The sequence below is a fragment of the Salminus brasiliensis genome, chromosome 1, assembly GCF_030463535.1.
Source record: "Salminus brasiliensis chromosome 1, fSalBra1.hap2, whole genome shotgun sequence".
Taxonomy (NCBI): Eukaryota; Metazoa; Chordata; class Actinopteri; order Characiformes; family Bryconidae; genus Salminus; species Salminus brasiliensis.
In genome coordinates this window covers 74,903,436-74,929,772 of record NC_132878.1, presented here as the reverse complement: position 1 = coordinate 74,929,772, position 26,337 = coordinate 74,903,436, and the positions used below count along the sequence as shown (strand labels likewise).

Genomic DNA, 26,337 nt, shown 5'->3' with positions numbered 1-26,337 from the left:
CACTTCTCCATCAGTCTCTTTCTCTCTCTCGCTGCCCTCGCCTGCTGTTATCCTCCTAATGTTCTCACCTCATTCTTCTTTATATCTCTCACTAGTTCTCTCTCTCTTTTTCCCTTTCCAGTTACTTTCGCATTCCACACACTTTCTCTCTCTCTCCCTCTCTCTCTCTCTCTCTCTCTCTCTCTCTCTCTCTCACACACTAGGTTTTGCCTTTTTATCTCTCTCTCTCTCTTTTACTTGACTCATTCCCACCAGCATCCATTACTCCATCGCTCCTTTTTCTTCACTTCCTTCCTTCTATTCTGTTACTCAGACTCCAGCGTTGGCTTAGTTTTACTATGTCTCTCATGCTCTTTCTCTCTCACTCTCTCTCTCGTTCTCTCTCTCTCTGTCTATGTTACGAGGTTGCCATAGCATTCTAATCTGTTTATCTTACGTCAGTCTATTAATCAGTCCTCACACACACAGACACACACACATGCGCACGGTCCTAGCAGTTTGTTTATTTTGCACCGTTTGAAAACGGTAGCTGCACTTTACATTGTAAGATGACATAGGAGTTTCGTGAAGCACGACTTTGTATTGACCTCAAAAGGCCTTAAAATAACGTAATGGACATCTGTTCCATTGATAACATGGAATAATGGAATAATGGACTCTGCTACAGTGGTCAAACTTATAAGGTGGACACTTACGTATAAAAACGATTACTTTAGTTTAAGGACACCCGCCTCTTTTATAGAACTCTTAATTAGGCCTCGGCCTGGTTCTTTATAACATTGTTATAAATGATACTGTGCACCACTTTAGTGTAAAGGCAATACAGTGTCATCTATTTAAAAAAAAAGCATTGTATATGGTCTTGGAACCTCTGTTTATGAGAACCTACAGATTACGTTAAAATATGTTATCCAGTGTTTATGCATGTGTTGTGCCCTATGTAGAGTATCTTGTGGCATGTTTTTCTTTAATTTAGTAGAAGTACTGATCTTAGATATTTTCTCTCCCTTTCCCCTCTCTCTGCAGGTTCTCTGCACACAGGCCGTAGCTCGCCCCCTCCAGGCAGCGTTCCTGAGGAGCAGCAGCAGATTGCCCGTCAAGGTTCCTACACCAGCATCCACAGTGAGGGAGAGTTCATCCCAGAGATGCTCGACCCTAATGTAAGCACCACATTCTTTCTTTCTACCACACTTCTTACGTCCTCACACCCTTCAGTTACAGGTAGACCACCAAAACTGATCTATTGCACCTAAGAAAAGTGTGCCCAAAATCTCGACATAGAGGGAAGGGGGGCACGCCGTGACTAAATACGTTTAAAAGTATTTAAGCAAGATTAACAGTACTTTCACACAAGAAAATATCTGTGCAAGAAAAAAAAAACATAGGCCTGATTTCTAGTAGCTGCAGCATACATAAAGTTAAGCTAAAAGAGGCAGCTTACCCGTTCATTGTAAAGAACACTGTAAAGGACTAAGAGGCTAGTTGTAGCAGTAAATCAGTGCAAACACGAACCAGACAAGCTTTTCAACCAAAATGCACAATACAAAAAATCTGCATCCAAATACATGTAAGTGAAAACACAGCTGTATCAATCTTCCCTGTTATTTTATATTAAAAATGTGTGTGTGTGTATATATATATAGTTCTGAGCGCAAGCTTTACTGTACGTTAGCCAGCGCCAGAGTTTGGGTAGACAGATACATACAGTGATGAGCTTCAAACTAAATTTCAATATATTTTTTTCTTTTTTTTCTGCAGATCATGGAGCCTTTCGGTAGCGCAGATGGCTCTCTCTCCAGCAGCTGTCAGTCTCTAGACCAAGCGCTGGACAGGTGAGTGGAACCTTCCGGAACAGCGCTTGCGTCAGCCATGGGTGCGACTGCGTGTGTGTGTTAAGTGCATTAACACGGGCGTGTGTGGTAATGCCACTAGTGCGATTCCTTGCCAAGGGAGTGGAATCAGGTCGCTGCAGAGGCCAACCAGGAAGGAGCAGAGGGTTGCTATAGTAACAATGGCCTTATCTGGACGCCTGGATTCCAGAGCCGTCACTCAGGGAAAGAGAGAGAGAGAGAGAGCAGGGGGAGAGTGCGCGAGAGCAATTATATTGTTACTAATTGTTCTGAATTTCCTCTGTTACACATCTGCAATACACCCAGTATGAATTGAATGAATGTAGGTAAATGAATATAAATGGAGGGGAATAAGAATGTGAGAGAAACGAGAGAGAGAGCGCGAGAACGAGAGAAGGGGAAGAACTCATGTAACTGATGAATTGTTTAGAATTGCCTCTACAGTATTGTCATTACTACACCCAGTATGAATTGAATACAGTAAGTGAATGCAGTGAAATGAATGTAAAATTGAAACAAGGGAAATGCAAGGGAGAGTCAAGGCGGGGAAAAGTGAGAGGGAGAGAAGGAAAGAGAAAACAACTATGTTATTGTTAAATTGGCAGTATGTTGTGAATATGAGCAAATGAATGTAGGCCCAATGAGAATGGCAGACAGACAGTAAAAAGAGGAGTAAAGACAGGAAAAGAGAGAGAGAGAGACAGAGCGAGAGAGAGAGAAAAGGAAAAGACGGAAACGGCGCTACCTGCACGAGCCTTATCTGGCCCCTGGCTTTCTGAACAATGTCAGGAAACGAGTGCATGGAAATTTCTTCCCTCTCTCCGGGCGTGTGTGCCAGCTATCCGGGGTCTCGTCCCGCAGGCTGCTGACGTCACCGGGCTGGGGAAGGGGGAGTAGGGTCAGTCGCATTAACACAGCCAGAGTTGGACAGTATTCACTACAAGCTGTGGCCTTTTAGACTGACCTTAGTTTTGCTTTCACTCTGTCTCAACCCCATTCACCCTTATATTTAGTTATTACTGTTATTATACTTATTATGCACCACCAACTATGAATTATTCATTACTATTAGAGATAACCTGGCACGTGTGAGTTCAGTTACTACTATAAATTATTCTGTACCTAATATTAATTATCCTATAACATCTATTGATTATTCAGCAGCATATACCTATATGAACATATGAACTAAAGTATTTACTAATATTCTGTTATTGAGTACTAGTGAGTGTTAATTATTCTAACATATATAAATTCAGCTATTCAGCAATTAACTAGAAGAGATTCAGCAATTGCTAATGCATATTATTAGTATATATACTATGAAAGTATTTTAAGTATATATAAGCAAAATAAATTATTGAACTACTATGAATTATTCAGTATCTACTGGTAATGTATTTGTATATTCCATAAATTATTTAGCAAATAATTACTATGAAATAATCAATACATAATGTGAATTATTCAAAAATCTTTAAATAATTTAGCGGTTGTGAATGATTAAGTACTTACTAAGTATTCACTGATATGAATTATTTAGTATGTGTTAATTATTCAGATGCTACTGTGAATTATTCAGTTACTACCATGAATTATTTAGTACCTCATACAAATTATTTAGTACCCACTGTGGAGTATCCAGTATTTAATATGGAGTATTTAGTACCTAATATGGAGTAACCAGTACCCAATATGGAGTATCCAGTACCCAATATGGAGTATTCAGTACCCAATACGGAGTATTCAGTACCCAATACGGAGTATTTAGTACCTAATATGGAGTATCCAGTACCCAATATAGAGTATTCAGTACCCAATATAGAGTGTCCAGTACCCAATATAGAGTATTCAGTACCCAATATACAGTGTCCAGTACCCAATATGGAGTATCCAGTACCCAATATGGAATATTCAGTACCCAATATGGAGTATTCAGTACCCAATATGGAGTATTTAATACCTGATTAAAATTTCCCAGTATCTACTACAATGTATTCAGTAACTGTTATGAAACCAAACGGAATGTAGTGGTGAGAGTGTTGCAGGAACATGGTGATCTGCTGACAGGTCCCTTGAGTTTGGGGGTAAAATGGCTATAGGTGATTATTTGAACAGTTCAAGCTGGCTGCACATCCATCAGAAAAATAAAGAAACATGCTGAGAGACTGCAAATAAAGGGCTTGTGTGTACGTGCATGTTCACTCTGTTTATTTCTCTGTGTTTGAGAGAACTTGTCTGTGATCTGCACTGTGTTAAATCAAGTGTAAGCATTGCTCAATTAATGTAAACATCTTTAAGTCTAAATTGGGTTAATATGGCAGGCAAGCTGCAGACTCACGTCAGTATACAGCCAACATTAGCCAACTGCTTTGTTCATAACTCACTATGTACTGTTGCAGCGTTGTGTTTAGAGTACTGTCAGAGTCTGGAACAAAATATGGAACGTTATGAAAAAGCTTTAATCACACAAAATCCTTAAAACATTAAAACCCTGAACAAAAATGTCCTAAACAGTGTCCTCCATGTTCCAGGGCAAGATCTGAGTTTACTAAAAGAGAGCTTGGTGAACGTGTACTGCTGCACGATGGTCTGGGTGTTCTTCTGGTTGTGTTCTGTTGCTGCAGTGCTCAAATCAAGCAATTGCTGACTATAAATAAAAAATAATCATATTTAGTAATGGACATTCAGTAATGGATCATTAAAAGAAAATATTGCATTACACTTAATGTGCCTGGTGGGGCCAAAGACATAGTCCTACATGTCCCTGCCCTGACTGTAGTAAAGTTGTATTGAATCATTTCACTACTGATACCTGAATCTTTCAGACAGGACTGTTGAATAGCTGCAATATCACAGCCAGTGTTAGATCAGATGAAGGCTCAGCCGTTCCGTAGCCATCCCTGGTTTGCTGACAGGTGTTCAGTCAGCTCCTTTCTCAGCAGGAGTTTGGCACAGTGGAGAGTTTGCTGTGTGGGAATGTAGGCCAGTCATCCTCCACAGCCAAGAGCCAACCTCACCCCGGGCCGAGAAGGGAGTTAACTGCAAAAATAGCCTGTCACTTGTCTTATTTTTCTTTTTTCTTTTTTTTTAGTCCACCGTTCTCTCAGAACAACCGAGACAACAATTACCTGAATCTCAACTTTGACTATAAAGGTAAGAGCGAGTAATGTTGCTTACATCCAAATGTTCAGATGGGTCATGATCTAGAGTTTAGTGCCTTTAACGTTAAACACACACACACACACACACACACACACACACACACAGTTTTGGGTCATGGGTCATGTCCTATATGTATTGCCTTTATCTAATTACATATATGTACTGGTAATATGCCCTATATGTATTATATAAATATATATATCAATATATTTTATATATATATGGTGGTATCTGTATATAGTAGTAATAAACTATATGTCCTTGTTTTTGTGGACACCCCTTCTAATGAATGCATTCAGCTACTTTAAGCACCCATTGCTGACACAGATGTATAAATGCACACACACACACAGCTTGTCTACCGCCTGTAGAGAAGTACTGCCAATAGAATAGAACTCTCTGGAACAGACAAATATGAACCTATTTGCACCATGCCTAATTGCACCATGCCTAAATGTGGGCTAGAAGAGTATAAAGCCACCCAGCATTGAACTGTGGAGCAGTGGAACTGTGTTCCTTGGAATGATGGTGCTCCATCCAAAATTTTGGGATGAGTTGAGGATGAGGTGGGGTCGTGATCATCCAACATCCTGACCTAACTAACAATCTTGTCGCTGAATGCAATGAAATACTTACAGCAAAGCTTCAAAATCTAGTAGAAAGCCTTGCCCTGTCAGTAGAAACAGTTACTCCAAGAAAAACAGAATCAACTTTCTGTAATACCCTTGATTTTGGAAGACACAATGAATGAGCAGGTTTTAATTTGAATTTTAATATCTGTGTCTATATGTAAAATGTATATGTCCCGGAAGTCATTTTACACATATAGAACTACATACATTTAATAATATGTCTACTATGTATTACATATATGGAAGTATTTATGTCTAATAGTAAAATGTCCCATAAGTATTATATATATAAAAGTATGCAACCGTTCCTCACTGTCTGATTGGTTGGGAAACATTTTAACTTAACATTTAATTGATATTTGTAATAACAACATAGCCTTATCACACTAAAACTGTATCGCTCCACTAATACTTTGAGAACAATTGGCCAAGCAGAGCTGTACCAAAGTTATATCCAGTTACACAAGACCAGGCTCCTATCTCTATAAAGGAGAAGATGAAAATATTGGAAACTGAAGGTAAAGAAGCATATTTTAAATCACTCCTAAACTCTGATTAAAATCTCATGAATAGTTTGTAGTGTTTGGGTCAATAACAGAGCTTCATATCGAATGGGGCTTTCTCCACTGGCACGTCAACTTTCCTCCATTCGCGGTGTAACCAGCAAACAGATCTTGGCTCTTTTCATTAAAGGACAGGACTTTATCCGTAAACACACCATGTTGAGCATTACGAGACCTCCCATTCATATTTTAACCAGTGGCTGGACCGTGTATCTGTACCATAAAAGGTGAGCCTTATAGTATCAGTAGCTATCTTGGTCTGTGTACAAGGCTCAACAGATACGTCCACTTAGTCGGTCCTGGTGTTTTGGAATTGTTAACGTTGAATAGCAATAATTAATTTATTGTGGAACTTCTTTTTGGTGGAATACCTGACAGTATTAAAGCATATTCAGTATAAACCTCAGGGCTTCTTTGATATTTTTTGTTTCTTTATTTAGTAAAAACCTGCATTTTATCACAAATCGACTCTCTCAGCTCATGCCTGCGACCAAATCACAGCTGGGATGCTATTCGCGGTAACACATCCCCTCTTATGTTCCATTGCTTACAAGTATCCATATTTAATAGCTATATTCCCAGTGTATTGTATGTGTAGGCTTCTGTTAAGCCTAGACCCCATTTTAACCTCAATAATCAAGCAAAAATGATTGTGACAGGGAGCATGTTGGCCATTTTCTCTCTGGTCTGGACCCAGGTCCGGACAAGAGAGATATAGATTTGCCATTTTTGTTATTAGAAGGCAATTGAGCTGAAACAGGGTTGCTAAAATTCACACTCCTATTTAAAAGCAGCTTTAGGACTAGTAAACGTACTGGCAGAGAGGAAGGGGCATGAGTTTTCTCTTTTTAATCATTACCTCTCTGATGCCATCGTGAGAACATTCAAGTTACTGAAGTGATCGAGGGAGAATAGATTTTCTCTTTTCCTGTCTCTCTCTCTCTCCCTCTCTCCCTCGTCCTCCTGCCGCTGTTTTTCTTCTTGAACTGCGATCAAACAGAACAGGCCTGCCTGATAATGAGATAGTAATCCTCCCAAACAGAGGGAGGCCCGTCTGTGAGGGGACACACATAGACACACACATACAGTACACACCATCCATATGTATACATACACTGCTTACATTCACTATTACAGTCTGTTTGTACAAGGAGACTCCCTGTAGCACATACACACACATACACACATGCTGCAAGTCTATTCAAGAGAGCACACAATGTCACACAAACGCACACTCACACACGCACTCTCTCTTGCAGTGATCCTGGCCAGTGAGGGTATCTCCATAGAGGCAGCTGATTTGTTTACCCGGCCTTATGAGTAGATTTTTCCTCTCCTTTCTCCGCTTCTAAAGAGAAAATCAGTGGGTCGCCCTGGGAGACGGTGCTGAAAACACACACACTGCAGCGGTGATCGCACACACGCTGCAGCTGCTTCCAATTGCATGTGGCCTACGAACCCAGAGCTCCTTCTAAAGCGAGCGGAGCTGTCAGAGCCAGTCTGGGTCCGCCACCTCCGCTTGTACACACTCATTTACTTTTCTGACTCATTTCTCTCTCTTTCTCTGTCTCTCCCTCTTTATTTAGCCTTACTGGTGCCGATGTTTGAGGATTGAGAGGTTACTAACAGTAGAGCTATGAGACTTATAGCACACATTTCTCCCTGTCAGGCCTGAATTGATTCAAACAGTCAACCACAAACTCTCAGTAGCGCGCACACACATAGCTATAGCTGATCAAGCGTGAAAAACAATAGAAGCAATAGCTACTCATTAGCATCACAGTATCACACTAAACGGAGTAGGAGACAACAGTTCACAAGTTGACAAATGAATGGGATAGCTCATAACTATGGCACCAAGGCAACTGTATTAGAAAAAAGGTGTGCATGCATGTAGCCACAAAACACCTATTTGCCTAAAAGCCTAATGTAGCTTTTAACTAGGGGGTTATATGTCTCTTCCCATTCAGAGAGAGGAGCATGGGCTTGTGTGACTGAAATAACTGCCCGTACACATTGCCAAGATGACCACAGAGTGAGCAGACTTTCCTACAAGCAATTTTGTCCTGAAATCCAAGCAGCGGCTATCTCAAAGCCTCACTTTTGACTGTAATTTTGTCTCTTTAATATACATAATATTCAGTGTCAAAAACCATACACCATATGTAAGTGCACTATATGGAAAAAAGTATTGGGACACCTGCTCAGTTATTGTTTCTCCCGAAATCAAGGGTATTAAATAAAAGTATCCTTCCCGCCCGTAACTTGTATTAGACATGACACCAGTAGGTTCATGCTTACTGCTCCAAAGAGTCCTATTCTATTGGCAGTACTTCTCCACAGGAACTAGACAGCAATGGGTGCAACGTAAAGTAGCTGAATGCATTTGTTAGAAGGGGTGTCCACAAATATTTGGCCATATAGTGTATCCATGTGAGATTACTTAACAGTTCAACCAAGCTGGAGGTGAAAATGTGATGATTTAGGTCTGTTTGCTACTTGTGCGGTATTAGCTGGTAACATTAGCCTTGCAGCTACAGTGCAAAACTAAAGAAACATGTTTCATTCACCAAACATGTCAAACATGCCGACTGACTGATTTCATCACACTATTCCTTTAACTCTTTGGTGTCCAACAGAAGTGTCTTAAAATAAAGTTGTTCTCATGTCAGCTGAGCTGTAATGATCACTTTTTCCCTGTAGGCCGTCATGGTAAGCATGGGACCTTTCCCAGGCAGTTCCACATATCCAATCGCAGCAAGGATTATGGTGATGGTAAGTTCCCTTTACCAGACCAATACTTGATCTGTCTCACATGTTTTATAATTCTACTTTATTTGGATAGCTGTGTTGTTGTTTCCAGTGGTTAGCAGAAATTGCACAGGCAGTCATTGCACAATAATGTGAAATTGCTAATCTTGCTTATATGTCTCAACTGTGCTCTGCCAGTCTTTCACAACAGGTAGAGTTAGACTCAGACTCTAATCAGGCTAAGGCTCTTGTTTCCGCTCTTAAAGCAACACTATGTAGCATTTAGTACCAGCTTCAAAATCAGAATACCGTTGCTGTTGCAGCTTCTCCAGGCTCGGCACGCTGCTAACTGCACTATGTAACTCTGTAGAAGTGTTGCCAAGAAAGGCAGGCAAGTATGTAAGAAAGCTGTGTAATGCTGAATAACCCAAGTCATATTGATGTAAAATCTTGTAATAATGGTTCACATGCTTCTGTGAATTACACTTTCTGACTGTAGGTGGCCGATTTTCCATAATGTTGCTTAAATGGGCTCATATTGTGGAAATAAATTTACACCCAAGTCCATGTTTTAAGATTAAGCTGCAAAAAGCAGTACATTTTAAATTGATTGATACACCTTCATATACAGTATATCCGCTTGTCCAGAAGTCTAGGTCGGCCCATTCACACTAATAAGACAACACATTTACATTCATCCACCTATTTAGCCTACATCAGTCTAGCCCCACCCATTCACACTGAAGCTATAAGGAAATTTTCAGCCTGGACTGCTTTAAAAAAAAAGGAGGTACAGTAAAGGGCAGCCAGTTAGAACAGAGAGATGCCGTAAGGGCACTGCAATATAAACAGCCTGTTCAGTTCTATGGACTAAATAGGGATGCATTATGATAAAGAGAACATGAATTATGGTTGTTTTTTATACATAAGATGCCATTAGCATACCTAAATGTTCTTTCAAACAAATAGTTCAGCCCAAAATGCTAATGTTACTAACAGTACAGGAATCCATATAGAAACCAGTCATTGTTTAAGCTGAAAAGGCTGTTTTGTGCTATACTGCTAGGGATTTGACCATATGGTGTGTGTATATGTACACCTACACTACACACTGCATGGCTGCAGACACTCACTTTTTTCTATCTAAGGCATGTGTGTGTTGTCCACTCTCAGTGCATAACCTTGGCCAGCAGTGATATGCATTTCCCCTGAGAGGAGCACAGCTTGTGTATCAAAACACTAATGTGTGTGTGTGTGAGTGTGAGTGTGAGTGTGTGATTTGTATTTCCCCTGAGAGGGAACACACTGACTGTATCAAAACAGCAGACTCAGGGCTACTTCCTGTCTAGGGGACAGGGGAGAGAGAGAGAGAGAGAGAGAGAGAAAGAGAGGGGAAAGAGAGAGAAAGAGAGAGAGAGTATGTGAGTGTGTTTGTGTGTAAGGACAGGAAGGAAAAAGAGAACTCAGAAGTGGTCAGTTGAGAAAGGCAAAGTTAAGGAGTGTGTGCAGCCTATGTTTTATAAAGCGTATGTATGTGTGTGGTGGCAAAATATAACAATTAGCGTTGTTTATAATATTGTAATTATATAAGTATTTGCAGATATCTGCAATATATGATGTGTCATTATGTATTTATTGTGCTGTGTTGGGTAACTATGTATGTATTACCCTAGATATAGGTCATATATATTACATATGATGCTGATCCTGATGAATGTAAACACCATTTCTATATATTCATCTGGATAGCAGGATTCCCAGTGTTTGTCTGATAGAATTCCTATTGGAAATATATATTTCACTAGTTGAAGTCCCAGTGGAAACAGAATAGAATTTACTATGGAAATATGTGTATAGCTAAAAGAATTCACAGTAAAATTATTTGTCTGGTGAAGATCCCTTTGAAAATATGTGTTTGGGTGGTAGAATTCCCTGTGGAAATATGTGTTTGGCTGGTAGAATTCCCTGTGGAAATATGTGTTTGACTGGTAGAATTCCCTGTGGAAATATGTGTTTGGCTGGTAGAATTCCCTGTGGAAATATGTGTTTGACTGGTAGAATTCCCTGTGGAAATGTGTGTTTGACTGGTAGAATTCCCTGTGGAAATATGTAAATCTGGTAGAATTCCCTGTGGAAATGTGTAAAACTGGTAGAATTCCCTGTGGAAAGGTGTGTTTGGCTGGTAGAATTTCCTGTGGAAATGTGTAAATCTGGTAAAATTCCCTGTGGAAATATGTGTTTGACTGGTTGAATTCCCTGTGAAAATGTGTGTTTGGCTGATTGAATTCCCTGTGGAAATATGTGTTTGACTGGTAGAATTCCCTGTGGAAATATGTAAATCTGGTAGAATACCCTGTGGAAATATGTGTTTGACTGGTTGAATTCCCTGTGGAAATATGTGTTTGACTGGTAGAATTCCCTGTGGAAATGTGTGTTTGGCTGGTAGAATTCCCTGTGGAAATATGTGTTTGACTGGTAGAATTCCCTGTGGAAATGTGTGTTTGGCTGGTAGAATTCCCTGTAGAAATGTGTGTTTGGCTGGTAGAATTCCCTGTGGAAGTGTGTGTTTGGCTGGTAGAATACCCTGTGGAAATATGTGTTTGGCTGGTAGAATACCCTGTGGAAATGTGTGTTTGGCTGGTAGAATTCCCTGTGGAAATGTGTGTTTGGCTGGTAGAATTCCCTGTGGAAGTGTGTATAGCTGGTAGAATTCCCTTTGGAAAGGTATATTAGGCTGGTGAAATTCCCTGTGGAAATGTGTGTTTGGAATAGTTTTTTTTCTATTGATGCTATTAGTTGACATGTTAGATGGCACTGTGCTAAATCTCTGTGTGTGTGTGTGTGTAGGTCGAAGGACATTTCCCCGCAGCTTCATGCCTCAGGAGAACCTATTCCAGCTGGTTCCGTCCAGCCGCACACGGAGCTATAATGGAGAGAGCACGCTGCAGTACAGTGGAGACATGCACTCCATTAGCTGGACTGACAAGAGTAGCCAGCGCAGTGCTGCTAAGTGTAAGTACAAACACACGCACACACTAGACTAGAGCTTTAATCGAAAGCTCAAATCAAATCAACACTTTTATCCGAACCACCAGAGAACATTGTCTGACCATTATCTGAGGACAGCCTGATCCGCACTGTAGTCGGAAATCGACTGTACCCAGATAACATGCTGAAGGCCCAATTACCAGCAACTGCAAATGGAATAAACTCTGCATAATGACAGCACCTATTAAATGACCTGATAGCAACAATGACAGCCATCACCGCATCATCAGTAATGATCAGCTTTCCGCCAACATTCCCAGCTTTTAGTTTGGATAAACTTTACATAATGTGCTTCTCTTCAGCTTGCCTCGTAGACAGAATGTGAAACTTGAATCTGTCCTCAGTCTGGAAAATATTTAAGAAATGAGTTCGGACAAATTTTTCAACCTTTAGCATACATACTGTTCACTCACAGGACAAGTCATTCCTTCCATCCTGGAAACCAGTCAATGCTGCAGGTTTTATCAAACCATTTAATGAAACAGTGACATTTGTTTTGGCTCTTTAGACAAATTGTTGGCTGAGGGTCAAACATCTCCACTGTTCCTCTGGACAGATAAGTAAAGGCTGAGACCCATGCTAACTAGTGGATGATGGAAATGCAGAGGGACATTTGCATTGTTGCTCAGCATCCCGCAATTGCTCTCCCTGAACAGATGGAGAAAAAACGAAATCACACATGTGTGACATTTAATCACACAGCTATCTAATCAGCTCCATCGTGACAGATGAAAGATGTCTGGTTTTTAGCAATAATCATGCATACTACTGCTCTGTCTGGCTGTGGTTTTCACTCCCATTCTGCTGTACTCACATACACACACATACCAGAGCCCACCAAAAGTCCTGCCTTCTTTTACTGAGTCAACAAACAGGACAAATCAGAGCATCCTGTAGCTAAATTCTGTTTTGTGTTGATCTTGTGTCACTGATAAGTGAGTCTGACCAGTGATAATCTGCCCCCAACGTGTGTTTAATCACTAAAGCAATAAAAATATGTATTGTCTTTTTGAATAACGTCTTATGCAATTACTGATAGATATTAATCACATCATAACTGTCAAGAGAGCCATAAAAAGTGGACTGTCTCCACTGGCTTAGCCAATAAAAAAGTGGCGATAAATAACCCAGCTAATAAAATAAAAAGACTTATTTAGAGATGTTCTCTGATTTAGAGGGGCTATATTTAGATGATCCATCTGCTGAATGAATAGGGGTCCAAGGGAGTATAAGAGAGTGGAGAATAATTCAGTGTCAGCAAGTATGTTCCCTGTTTCCATATAGAGGGATATAAATCAGTTTGAAAGTATGAGTCTGAATGAAATGAAGCTGTAAACTAAGTTGTGGTTTGAGACGGTGTAGACTGTGAGTCTGCGTCTGCGGAGCTGGTGACGTAGCTGTGGTCTTTGTGTGTGCCTGTGTGAGTTTTTGGACATTTTCAGGACAACATTATTCAGACTTTGTAGCCAAAGCAAAAAAAAAAACTGGGTAAAATTCACAAGACCAACAAAATGGTCCTGATTTTGTATAGATCATTTGACAAAAATGCCATGTTTTATTTTTCAGAACTGAGTAAACAAATTCCTTTCATTTTAGTTATGTTATGGTTGGGATTAGATTTAGAAAAGTCTAAAGTTTGAATCTACATAGATACATACATCTCCAAAATGGCAACTTTACAGAAGAAGAAAAACACCTTCTTAGCTTCCAGTGGAAGTAATTTCAGAGCATTTCTATTGGTCAGTTCATTATCACATTTTGAAATCACATTTAGAAAAACAGCAAGTGAACGTCTTGTGGATTGTTGCCGGCATCCTGTGGTCATTACCTAGCAAAAGTAGTTCAAAAATGGACAGCCTGCGAACTGGTGACAGAGTCATGGGTACCTCAGGCTCACTGATGCTCATAGAGGCTCCACCCCACAACATAAAGGACTTAAAGGATCTGCTGCTAACGTAATGGTATCAGATACAACAGGCAGAGGTCTTGTGGAGTCTGAATATCTTGTGGTTATGAAGTGTTATGCCAGTACAAGGGGGACATACTCAGTATTAGGGAGGTGGTGCTAGTGTTATAGCTAATTGATGTATAGTATGAAATGTTTATTACATGTAGATACTCACATATTGTTAATGTCTTCTGTCTCTTTTTTGCCATTTAGATATACAACACATGTATGACTTGGTTTTCTGACAAAATATTAAAAACAAATGCATATCTATATGTGTGTGTGTGTGTGTGTGTGTGTGTGTATAGCCCCGCGAGCACCGGTGAACTGGCGTCAGGGGAAGCTGCTGGGTCGCGGTGCCTTCGGTGAGGTTTACCTCTGCTATGATGCCGACACGGGTCGAGAGCTTGCCGTCAAACAGGTGCCCTTTGACCCTGACTGCCACGATACCAGCAAGGTAAACAGGAATTGAAAAAACTCAAGGGATGCATCTTAAACATTTGGACATTTAGTCTATGGTGTATTGCTCAAAACAGTAGCCTGTACTTTAGTCCATTATTAAGCATTCAGTTCGCTCAATGCTTAATCTTGCACTATTGCTCAGTCTCACAAAAGAAGTGAACTGCACACATTGATCTTTGCTGGCTGATCTGACACATTTTGCTGAAGTTTCCCTATATCTTTCTGTACCTAAAGGTTCCACACCTCTTTTTTTTAAGTTTTACAGTAAATAATTTGCAGTTGACCTGATTAGTTAAAGTGACTCAAAGTCATGAGCTCTTATCTCTTCCACTCTACCTCCCTTTCTCTCCCTCTGTCTCTCTCTCTCTCTCGTAGGAGGTGAATGCGCTGGAGTGTGAGATCCAGCTGTTGAAGAATCTTCGTCACGAGCGCATCGTCCAGTACTACGGCTGCCTGCGGGATCCTGAGCAGAGGAAGCTCTCTATCTTCGTGGAGTTCATGCCAGGGGTGTGTATATAATAAATATACTGTATACTGTATGTAACTACAATTTGCATGCATGATACTCATACAAAAAAGGAAATACAAACACTATATGCCCAAATGTTTGTGGACACCCCTTCAAAGGAATGCATTCAGCCACTCTAAGTTGCATCCATTGTTGACACAGAAATCCAAATGCACACACCCAGCTTGTTTAGTCCCAATACAGTCATATCATTAATGTTAATAAATAAATTAAGTTAAATGACCAACTGAACATTAGTCGAACACGAGTCATTGACTTAGAGGGGATAGCTGAAAAGGCAGCTCTGTTTCACAGAATACAAGGCATACTGAACTCAAATGGAAGCACCCTTCCCCACCCCAGCACACGCTGCCAAAAAGTGATACCGATACGTCAGCATGGCCTTTGTCAGCACAACAACTCTGTTTTATGGCTTAATTTTCTCTGCAAATAACAGCTTTAACGAGCTCCGGCCTCACTCAGCCTGCTTTTAATATCCACACGGCTGCGGCTTAAGTGTCTTACTCACACGTGTGGAAAAAGGCGAATGTTTATATTTGACCAAGGTCTCTGGCGGGAAGTTGCAGAGTTGACTGGAGCGCCAGCCAAGGTCCTCCGCCATCAGGTCCACCATCTCTCTCTGCTGCTTAGTGATAAGAGGAAACAAGAGGAGAGAGGGATGGAGGGGCAAGGAGAGCAGAGCTGATAGTGTTAGTTTGTCAATAAATATCATTTACAAACATTTATGTCATGTGACTGACACACTTATCCAGGGTGACTTACTTTGGAATCATGTTACACAGATTGTGAAGAATGTAGTGTTAGGGGTTTTGCCCAAGGGGATTCGAACCCTAGTCTCCCATGGGGAGAGCAGTATTCCTCCACCAGTCTTCCACGTCAGTTTCTTCTTCTTTCCCCCAAATATAGCACCCGAGAAATGTTTGGTACCTGACTTTTACCTTTAGTTTGCAAGTCCGGACCATGCCATCAGCATAAGATAATATGGGAGGAGACTGAGGAGAGGGGAGAGAACTCTTAGAGAGAACTTTAGGCTGGAGTTCAGGTGGCCCCTGTGTGTGGTGGGAAGCAAGTCCCCCCTAGATGGAGCCAGGACTGACAGATAAGACTGAATTAGAGGGGAGGAGTGGAGTGGTGGTGGAGGGTTGCGCGGACTTTGTCAAAGACACACAAACAAGGTAGAGATGGTTTTTATAGGACCTAGACAGGGAGGAGGGGCCCTAGGCATGTTCCTTTTCCCAAAATGTAGCAATTTAATCACACTACGAGGCTGAGATAGCAAGTAATGAAAAATAGTGAACAGTTACATTAACATTGTGGACCGAAATCATCTCATACTTGCCTCAAACAACAAGAAGTCACTTCTGACACTGCATGACATGGAGTTGCTCTGGAGTTGCTTAGTGCAGGATTGGCGCATGCGTCACAGGTGTTTCTGGACATGGGCCTTGAGGAGACATTGTTTCCACCACATGAGATGAAAACAGGAAAGCCGAGGAAATGCAGCCTGCGTTAGCCTGTTTGGGTCAGAGTGTCGAAGAACACACTCACACGCACACGGACACACACACACACATGCTTGTATGGGTCCTGCTAGGGGAGTATGTTTTGAGAATAGAAGAGGCTCTGTGTCTGAACAATACCTCAAAACACTTCCAGTTTCATTTGGGTAAACAGATGGAAGCTGGCCTCTGTGTGAAAAGCACAGAGATGAAGGACGCTTCTTGGCACGTTCCGTTTTCTTGTGAAGTTTTGTACTGTCGCAGTAGTGCCGGGTTGGTTTGTTGTTATTTTAAACCGGGGCTGGCTTTTTCCTGGAGTTCTGTGTGATTTGTACACAGTAAAGTGAGGTGCTTTACACTGTATGACCCAGAAATTATCTGATTGGTAGACCTCCTTTCGCCTTACTAAACTAGGGCTTGCTAACTATTAAAACACTGAGGGGCTAATCAGTGGTTGGTGTGCCGCACTACCTGCCAGTGAGCTATTACACCATGTGGGAGAATGGGGTTCGATTCCCAGTCTGGGTGCACTACACCAATACGGGTCCTTGGGCAACACTCCTATCTCTGCATTAGCCCACCTCTGTAATACGAGAAACCTTGTAAGTCGCCCTGGATATGAGCGTCAGCTAAATGACATAAATGTAATCACTTTTTTTGTGTAGATTCTCAAAACATAACTGTGTTTGCTCAAATTGAGTCCTAATGAACAATTTGGACATTAATAAAAAATACATAAGTGAATCACAGTGAAAGCAGAAGTGGCTGCTGTTCCACCCACTGACTGTATAGGTCAGATGTATCATGTATACAGTCTGTAGTTCAGGTTCTTGAGGGGAGCTGGAGCTCAACTTTAGTTGGTGCATTTGTTAGTTTGCTGCTGGTTGATTCCTCCACACTGTCCAGAACAGAGTATTTAAACAGAGAAGCTAAAAATGCATCATAAATACGGATGGGAAAAATGTATTCTTAAAAAAATGTGTGCTTAAAAAAAAGAATGCATAAACTTTGACCATCCTTGTAATTCTGTACCTGATTCCAAAGTGAACGGTGTAATCCTGTATCAACAGGTTTGAGTCTACAATTTATTTCTTTGTTCAGTGTTAGACAACAATTAAAAATGAAAACATGGCAAAAGAGTTAAACCCTGACCAATTTTTCAGTTTCATAGAACTGAGGGTAATCTCAGATTGCTTAAAATAATCGCATCACCTTAACCCTCACTTGTATTATGGACCTATGGATCATTGCTTTTCATGTCTGATACAGATTATATGTTAAGAACACTGCATGATTGTAGTTTGAGATCCCATAGCATCTCCAAAATGGCAGCTTTACAGGGAAAGGCAAAAGCCTTCTTTACTTTCAGTTATTAGAGTATTTCTATTGGTATGTTCATCATGAAGTTTTGACACAACATATAGAGCAACTGTCAAGCAAAAATGGCAAAAAAATAGAGATGGAAGGGTTTTGCGTGACAGCGACGCTACATTAGTCTGTGTGGTTGACAGTTGAATTTAGTCAGCAATAGGGTTCAGTATAGTCCATATTTCAAGTTCTTTTGAAAGCCTCGATTTACGATTCAGGTGGTAAAATACTTGACCCTGGAGCCTACAACCACATTGCTACAAACATGATAGGTCAGTTTACTCTAGACTTTATTTGGAATTTGGGGATTTTCCTTTAATTGCACATATAAGCCCCTCTCTGCACACACACACATTGCTATTTCAAAGTTTCCTGCCTCTCCACCCTTGTTGATGGACATTCCCCTGGCATGCATATGTCCTCAACATATCTCTATATTTCTATCCAGGGCTCTATAAAAGACCAGCTAAAGGCCTACGGTGCTCTGACTGAGAAGGTGACCCGCAGATACACCAGGCAGATCCTGCAGGGCGTCTTTTACCTCCACAGCAATATGATCGTGCACCGAGACATCAAAGGTAACATTTGCTGGACAGCCTTTTAAGGATCAGAGCTGATACCTTCTGTATGTGCACGTGAACGTACAGATTAGCTTGTATACTGAACGATCTGTAGCAGTCTAATGATCTCTAGCAACTGAAGGTCTGCTGAAGGTCTGATATTTGAGGAAATAACTTTGGTTTGGCTCTCTCTTGCATCAGACAACAGTACTCCCTTTAGGTGCAGCCAAAAGAAGCAGGAGGGAGAAACGAAGCATTCCTTAGAGCAATTGAGCAAAACTGCTTGAACGCTGCCTGCTTTTTTTTTACCTATGTGAATTGGCTAAACATCCTCATAAATCAAATTTTGTGACCAGACAATCTTCACATTGCTTCCATTACGCTGCGCGACAGACGTTCATTGCTCATGGTGTGAAAATGGGGCGAAGAGCACGCCAAGAAAAACCTCAGACTTTTTTCATTGATTTATGTGAGCAAGCAAGTGAGCCTTTCACATTCCCATAGCAAGCTGGACATCCTCTGGAAACATCAACTGAAAGAGATAAGAGAGACTCGATTCTCTTTCTCTCCCTCATTGTTCTCCTCTCTCCTCTTACCTCCACTCTCTCTTCCCTTTCTCTCCCTCATCTTTCTCCTCTCTCCTCTTACCTCCACTCTCTCATCGTTCTCCTCTTTCCTCTTACCTCCACTCTCTCTTCCCCTTCTTTCCCTCATCGTTCTCCTCTCTCCTCTTACCTCCACTCTCTCATCGTTCTCCTCTTTCCTCTTACCTCCACTCTCTCTTCCCCTTCTTTCCCTCATCGTTCTCCTCTCTCCTCTTACCTCCACTCTCTCTTCCCTTTCTCTCCCTCATCTTTCTCCTCTCTCCTCTTACCTCCACTCTCTCATCGTTCTCCTCTTTCCTCTTACCTCCACTCTCTCTTCCCCTTCTTTCCCTCATCGTTCTCCTCTCTCCTCTTACCTCCACTCTCTCATCGTTCTCTTCTCTCCTCTTACTTCCACTCTCTCTTCCCTTTCTCACCCTCGTCTTTCTCCTCTCTCCTCTTACCTCCACTCTCTCTTCACTTTTTCTCCCTCATCTTTCTCCTCTCTCCTCTTACCTCCACTCTCTCATCTCTCTCTTCCCTTTCTCCTCTCCTCTTACCTCCACTCTCTCTTTCCTTTCTCTCCCTCATCGTTCTCAACCTCTCTCTCCTCTTACCTCCACTCTCTCTTCCCTTTCTCTCCCTCATCGTTAACCTCTCTCCTCTTACCTCCACTCTTTCATCTCTCTTCCCTTTCTATCCCTCGTCTTTCTCCTCTCTCCTCCTACCCCACTCTCTCTTCCCTTTCTCTCCCTCATCGTTCTCAACTTCTCTCTCCTCATACCTCCACTCTCTCTTCCCTTTCTCTCCCTTCTCTCTCTTCTTACCCCACTCTCTCTTTCCTTTCTCTCCCTGCTCTCTCTTCTTACCCCACTCTCTCTTTCCTTTCTCTCCCTTCTCTCTTCTTACCCCACTCTCTCTTTGCTTTCTCTCCCTTCTCTCTCTCCTTACCCCACTCTCTCTTCCTTTTCTCTCTCATCATTCTCAACTTCTCTTCTTACCCCTCTCTTTCATCTCTTCCCTTACACTCCCTCACCTTTCTCCTCTTTCTCTCTCCTCTTCCCCCACTCTCTCATCTATGACTTCTTTCTCTTGCTCTCTTTTTCTCTCTAATTTTTCTTACTTTCACTTTGATCTCTCTCATCTGTGCCTCTTCTTTTATCTCCCTCTTTCTCTTTTTCCTAGTTAGTTTTTTCTCCTCTATTTAATCTCTCCTCTTTCTCTTCCCTTCCCTTTTTTCTGTTTTTTTCTCTCTCTTTTTCTCCGTTTTGCTGTCATCAGTTCAGTGAGACTGAGACTGAGACAGGGTGAGGGTGTGGAGATTTTGTGGCTGGTGTGAATTAGTCACTGCTCAAACAAGCGCAAATCTCACAGGCAACATTGTAGTACGGGGGCTTCTCCAACGGAAAAATTATTCCGGCTGGAGGCGTGGGAAGAGGTCGACGTGTCACAAACTGTGCGGTTTCTATACCACTTAATAATTTTGTGCAGTTGTCAGGCTGGTCAGACATATGTGTGTGTATGTGTGTGTGTGTATGTGTGTGTATATGAGTATGTAACTGGATCTGCACGTGTCTCCATTCAGGCGCTAACATACTGAGGGACTCTTCCGGAAACGTGAAGCTGGGAGACTTTGGAGCCAGCAAGCGCATTCAAACCATCTGCATGTCAGGAACGGGCATCAAGACAGTCACCGGCACCCCCTACTGGATGAGCCCAGAAGTCATCAACGGAGAGGGATATGGTCGCAAGGCTGATGTCTGGTAAAAAAAAAAGTTTTTTTTTATTTTGATTATTTCATAATACTGACACGTATCCAGACACACATTTTATTTAGTGAATCCAGATACTGCAGGGTGTACTCTATGATGCCATTTAATTGCACATAGAAAAGCATTACCAATAAAACTGGATGCTCTGAGCCAGTCACCACATATAAAGCCAAGCCCTGGTTTAAAGGGTGTAAAGCTCCCCAGCACCGGGCTGTGGAGCAGTGGAACTGTGTTCTCTGGAGTGATGAAACTTCATCCTGTACCTTGAGGATAAGCTAGAGTGGGGCTTGTGATTCAGAACTGAACGACCCACATCAGTATCTGACCTCATTGCTCTTATCCTACAGTGACAGTGTTAAAATATAAAATTAAAAGAGTTAAAAATGTATGTAATATATATCATATGCCGTACTGTACGATCCTAGAAGACTAATGCGGTTCTCGAATTGTCCTCTCTCTCTTTCAGGAGCGTGGCCTGCACAGTTGTGGAGATGCTCACGCAGAAGCCTCCCTGGGCTGAATATGAAGCCATGGCGGCCATTTTCAAAATCGCCACCCAGCCCACCAAACCTAACCTGCCAGAGGGCGTGTCGGACGCCTGCAGGGACTTCCTGCGGCAGGTGTTTGTGGAGGAGAAGTGGCGGCCCACCGCTGAGGGGCTTCTCAGCCATCCTTTCGTCCAGGGTGGCTTCTGAAAGTGCCGGGGAGGTCCACAAGGGCCAGGGGCCAGTTAAAATGACCCACTGACAATCACCACTCTGCCTTCCAGGGTCCAGGGGAACTTGCCAAAACCTCTCCTGCCCACCCAGAACAAAATAGCCCTTCAGTGGGGGAGCTGCGAATCTTAGACCACACTGCCCGTTCACAAATGCCCCTTGTGCCATGTTGTGTTTTGGCATTTTGGCTTACACTGTATGTGGTCTGCAGATGCATCAACATTGATCACTCACACATGCACGCATTAGAGATTCGGATTGCGATGGTGGGAGGTCACAGTTTGTTTACATTATATACCCCTAAAATCAGATCACGTTAATTAGGATAAACAGTACAACTATGAGCCATTGCACGATACAACCAGGGATTAGAAACAAAATATTTTCATTTTGGTTTGTTCTGAATTTCCAGCTGGGAACAAAGAATGTAACCATTAAAACATTTGTCTGATAAAAGTGTTGAATGACCTAATTAAGTATACATTATTTCCATATGAATGCATTATATAACATCAGCACAATGACTGCCAGTAGTAAGTAAACGGTTAGTGTAATATATGTAAATAATGTGGAAATAATTACTTTCAGTGTATAAGAAAATAGTGCTATTGTTAAATGTTAAACCACATTTCAACATTTTTCATATTTTCAGTTTGATGTTTCTAATCCCTGGACACAGTATAGAGGGCGATGGTTCAGAGTAGGGCTTTATCCATGGGTGCAAAATCCATTTCTTTTGCCTCTGAAGCCTGGCTCACTGTTTGAAAGTGTAGAAACACACAACTCTAATATTGCAAAAAAAGGAGTTGAAACGTTGAAAACGTTCTTACATATTTCTATTATTTTAAAATGTCCCAAAAATCCTGGGGGTCATATGTAAAATGGTGTACGTGGAATTGCCACTCAAGTGCTTGTAGTTTAAATTGTATCCAAAAGGATGCTGTTCATGCATTACGACTGTTCCTGATATCAAAAAGCAAACCATACCAAAAAACATAAAGAAAACACATATAATTACTTTAGACTACAGTTGTAGAAAAATGTGGAGAATCAGTAGGTTTTTGGTTTCAATGAGTAACAAAGACTGCCTCTTCAGATGAGATCATTTTATACACAATGTCTTTCTCCTCATTGAACAAATCAGTCTGTCTGAGACATACAATTTCACTTTTTCTAGACCTAGTTTTCATTAGCTAGAATATTTATCATCTAGGTAACATCATCTGGAATAGTTAACATCTGCCTAACATCAGCCAGAGTAATTAACATCATGCATACATATTCTCGAGTACCTGTTCACATTACTTTATCCAGTGAACTCCTGAAAATAATCTGATGAAAAGGCGCCAGCTTTATTTTTAACTATCCCTTTTATTACATTCAGTCTTGTATGATATTTGAGAAAGTTAATTACAATGAATTCTGCAGGACCTTAATAATATTCATATTCCTCCTCCCCCCCCCCCCCCCCCCCCCCAGAGTACGCACACTTTCACTTTTGTCATAAATATTCATTCATTTTATATACATAAATTTGCTCAGCATCGCTTCTATGTGTACATACCCTTCATACATATGACCCCTGGTCTGATCTGAATGTGGTGCCACTTTTTGGAAATATTTTGAAATTTTGTGCCATTCCTTTAGAATACACAGCAGTGGCCTGCCGTTTCTGGAGCAAATCCATACTGTAAGATACTCCGTTGAGTAATATTTGCTAAGACTCCTGTGTTTGATGGTTAGAATCTAACCAAGTAAGAGTGACACAGACCAGCACACGTACAACCACCAAAGTGGTGAATGTGGAAGCCAGAGAAAATTGTGTGCATTGCTTTGAGACTGCAATGGCGTCTCAACTGAAGAAGATTGTGGATAAGAATCTGTTTTGTTTTTGTCTATTTGCTTTTCTTTTTTTTTTCTACAGAGAAAGTTTTTGTTAGTGATGTTTCACAGCACTCGTATATCAGTGAAGTCACTGTAAATTGAAGTTGTACGTTTCCGTGGCAACATGTGACACGTGAATCCGCACAGTTTCAACACGCAGGATAATCAGCTGAGATTTTAAAAGCTATTTTTTTAAATAAAAAGAATTTTATCTGTAAACATTTTTATCCAGACGTTTGGAGAAAAGATACCAGTTTTTGTATTATTTTAAAAAGGTCGCTCACGGCATCTAAGCAATAGTCCGGTAGACTATCGACTATGTATGACTGATTTGTTGAGGTTCCATGTTTAGTGCAGTTGTCTAGTACGCTCATACTGTTGAAACCGACCAAAGAAAAAGTGTTGTTTTTTTATTACGAACATGTTCCGTTTTATAGAATGCATATGCAGTCCCGTCTGGAGGTTTTACCAAATTAGATTTTTTAGGACCTTCAGTGAAGATTCCTTTTTTATCCATGCTGTTTATTGCAATTGGAAATGATGATATTCAGTCATTGTGTGGTTAGTATGAAAACACAATAAGCATTCCTGTCATCCAAACTTGACTGTGTGAATGTCCTCCAGTTTATTGCAAAGCAATATCGACAAGTGGGGCACTTAACATCAGCCACAACGAGTGCCTTTTCGCTGAAATGAGAACGATTCCCTTTTGTAAAGCATTTAATGTTGAAATGTGCATTCTGTCGTCCTCATCAAGTTGGATCTCCATTGAACTCTGCATTGGTGGCGACCATGAATGATGCTGTATTTTTAATGTATAGACTTGCTAAGGTGATTATAAACAGAAAAAAGATTGTATTATAAATACAGGGCCTATAGAAAGTCTTGGCACCCTTTAAAATGAGCATTTTAGCATGAAAATGGTTGTATTCACCTTTACAGTGCACACAATAACATCAACATTTATTTGTTTGCAATAAATTGTTAATTAATGTAACAATGTACCGTTCTTTAGCACAGACCATCATTTTAACATGTGTCTGTGCACCTGAACTGCTAGAGGCCTATAGGCAGTTGCTGAATTCTCTCCACAAATGGGGACGCTTTACCTGAATGTTCAGTAAAACTCATGCAACTGCCAGTTTGTGTTCTTTTACAGGTCGTAATTCTGAGTCAGTGGGTTTTCTGTTGAGTTGTAAGTAAAGGCAAATATGTGAAAATTATTAGAACTGACTGTACTCTACAGACGCAGTGGATAGATCTGGTTAAAAAATACAGCAGCGTCCTTCTGAAATCCATCTGAAAAACCCTCTTCAAAGGACCTTAAGTGGATAGGTACAGACACTAATTATAGCAAATGATGGCAAAACTGAGATCAGGTCAAAACAGTTCTAAGTGACACATTAAAATAATCAAGCTGTACCGATTCTGTCTGGCATGTCTGGAGTTAGTTCTGCCGCAGATCCGACAAGCAGAATATACAGAATAAAGGCAATCATAGGCATGAACAGAGTAAAGCGGAAAGCATAAGCACTACCAGAAGAAGGCTTCTTCTACACTAAATGGTCATTCGGTAAAGATGCTGATGGGAGGAGCTAAAAGCTGTGCGGTGCAATAGTAGACAGTTCTGTAGTATATATGTATGTAGGAAACAGAAAAAACAGAAATAACTTTCGAAGATCAATGAAGATCAATTTGGAGCATTTCTTTTGGTCCATTCATCATGACATTTGACAGTATGTAAAGAACAGATTCACATTATGAGAACTCTTTGACTTTTATTATGCCAGCAAATGTGAACCTTTTGAAAGGGTGCGTGAACTTTCTATAAGCCCTGTAGAGATTGTACTGCACTTTTTATAAGATGTTTTTATATACCTTAGTTACAATATTACCAAAAGTGTAGAGCTGGATTTTAGATCTTAACTGAAATGATGAAAATGGCCTCAGTGGTTTTTGATAGAGGCTAGGAATTGAAACTTCTGTATTGCCTTGATGATAAAGCCTGAACACATTTATTCTGAGAGTGATTTTGTACATTTGAATAAATAAATTAAATGTTTAAAAGCTGTCTGTTTGTGGCTTTAATCTGGAGTTACTCATCCATGCTGTCGAGTGCCTGCTAGCGTACTATTTTTATCAGGTTAGAGCTTAAAACATCTTCAGCTATGGTTGGTTGGTAGTGTAATGATGAACACTACCTTTCCTGTGGGAGACTGCAGGGTTTGATTCCCTGGTCAGGCAAGCACACCACAATAGACAAATAAGAGTCCCTGGCCAAGACTCTTAACTCTACATTGGCCTACCCGTGTGTAAAATGACACAAATGGATGGCACTTAAGAAAAGAGCATCAGCCAAAGATAAATATAAACATCATTTCATATACTGATTTTTCACTTACATCTGTAATATTAGCATCCATTATACTGGTAAATGCCAACACTGTATTATCAGTTCTAATAGCTCTACAGTAAACCCTCTGTCTGAGTAAATAGAGATTTCATTAAAATAAACCTTATTCTTAGAAATAAGAATAAGATTTCTAAGAATAAGAATAAATCTTAACAATTCATTTTAATTAATATTTCAATTATTCTTAAAATGTTAATATAATTACTATATATTAAATACATTAGAGATATAAGATATTTAAAATAATTGTTTACAACAGTTTTATGCAAACTTCTACGGAGATATAATTAGCAATATAAAATATTGTAGTACATTATTATAATAAATATCTTATTTAATGTTTTAAAGGTTTTGTCATTTATTTCGATATTTAAATTATTTTTATTTTAATTAGTTAAAACAATTAAATTAAAAAAAAATTAATTCAGGTTTTATTCAGGTTACATTTCGTGTTTTTTTATAATAAACCTTTATTTTCGTAGATGTTCATGCGTTATGTCACGCAGGTAAAGCAGACAGTGGTGGAGAACAGCCCATACCGCTCTTCTCCGTCTTTAGGTAACTTCAGGCTTGCTCGTGCAGGAGCACGTGAA

General features: G+C 40.6%; 1 protein-coding gene across 2 annotated transcripts in view; it reads left to right on the top strand.

Annotated features, from left to right (window-relative positions):
- Positions 1-25,398, top strand: part of map3k22 (mitogen-activated protein kinase kinase kinase 22) — a 64,486-nt gene extending 39,088 nt beyond the window's left edge. For both annotated transcript variants that reach the window (XM_072688861.1, XM_072688860.1), the window contains 10 exons: positions 1,027-1,160; positions 1,759-1,832; positions 4,945-5,006; positions 8,914-8,985; positions 11,809-11,973; positions 14,266-14,414; positions 14,795-14,926; positions 18,264-18,393; positions 20,545-20,722; positions 21,198-25,398. In XM_072688861.1, coding sequence (XP_072544962.1) covers positions 1,027-1,160; positions 1,759-1,832; positions 4,945-5,006; positions 8,914-8,985; positions 11,809-11,973; positions 14,266-14,414; positions 14,795-14,926; positions 18,264-18,393; positions 20,545-20,722; positions 21,198-21,426 — 1,325 coding nt within the window. In that variant the 3' untranslated portion in view covers positions 21,427-25,398. The remainder of the gene's footprint in view (positions 1-1,026; positions 1,161-1,758; positions 1,833-4,944; positions 5,007-8,913; positions 8,986-11,808; positions 11,974-14,265; positions 14,415-14,794; positions 14,927-18,263; positions 18,394-20,544; positions 20,723-21,197) is intronic.
- Positions 25,399-26,337: the final 939 nt, after the last annotated feature.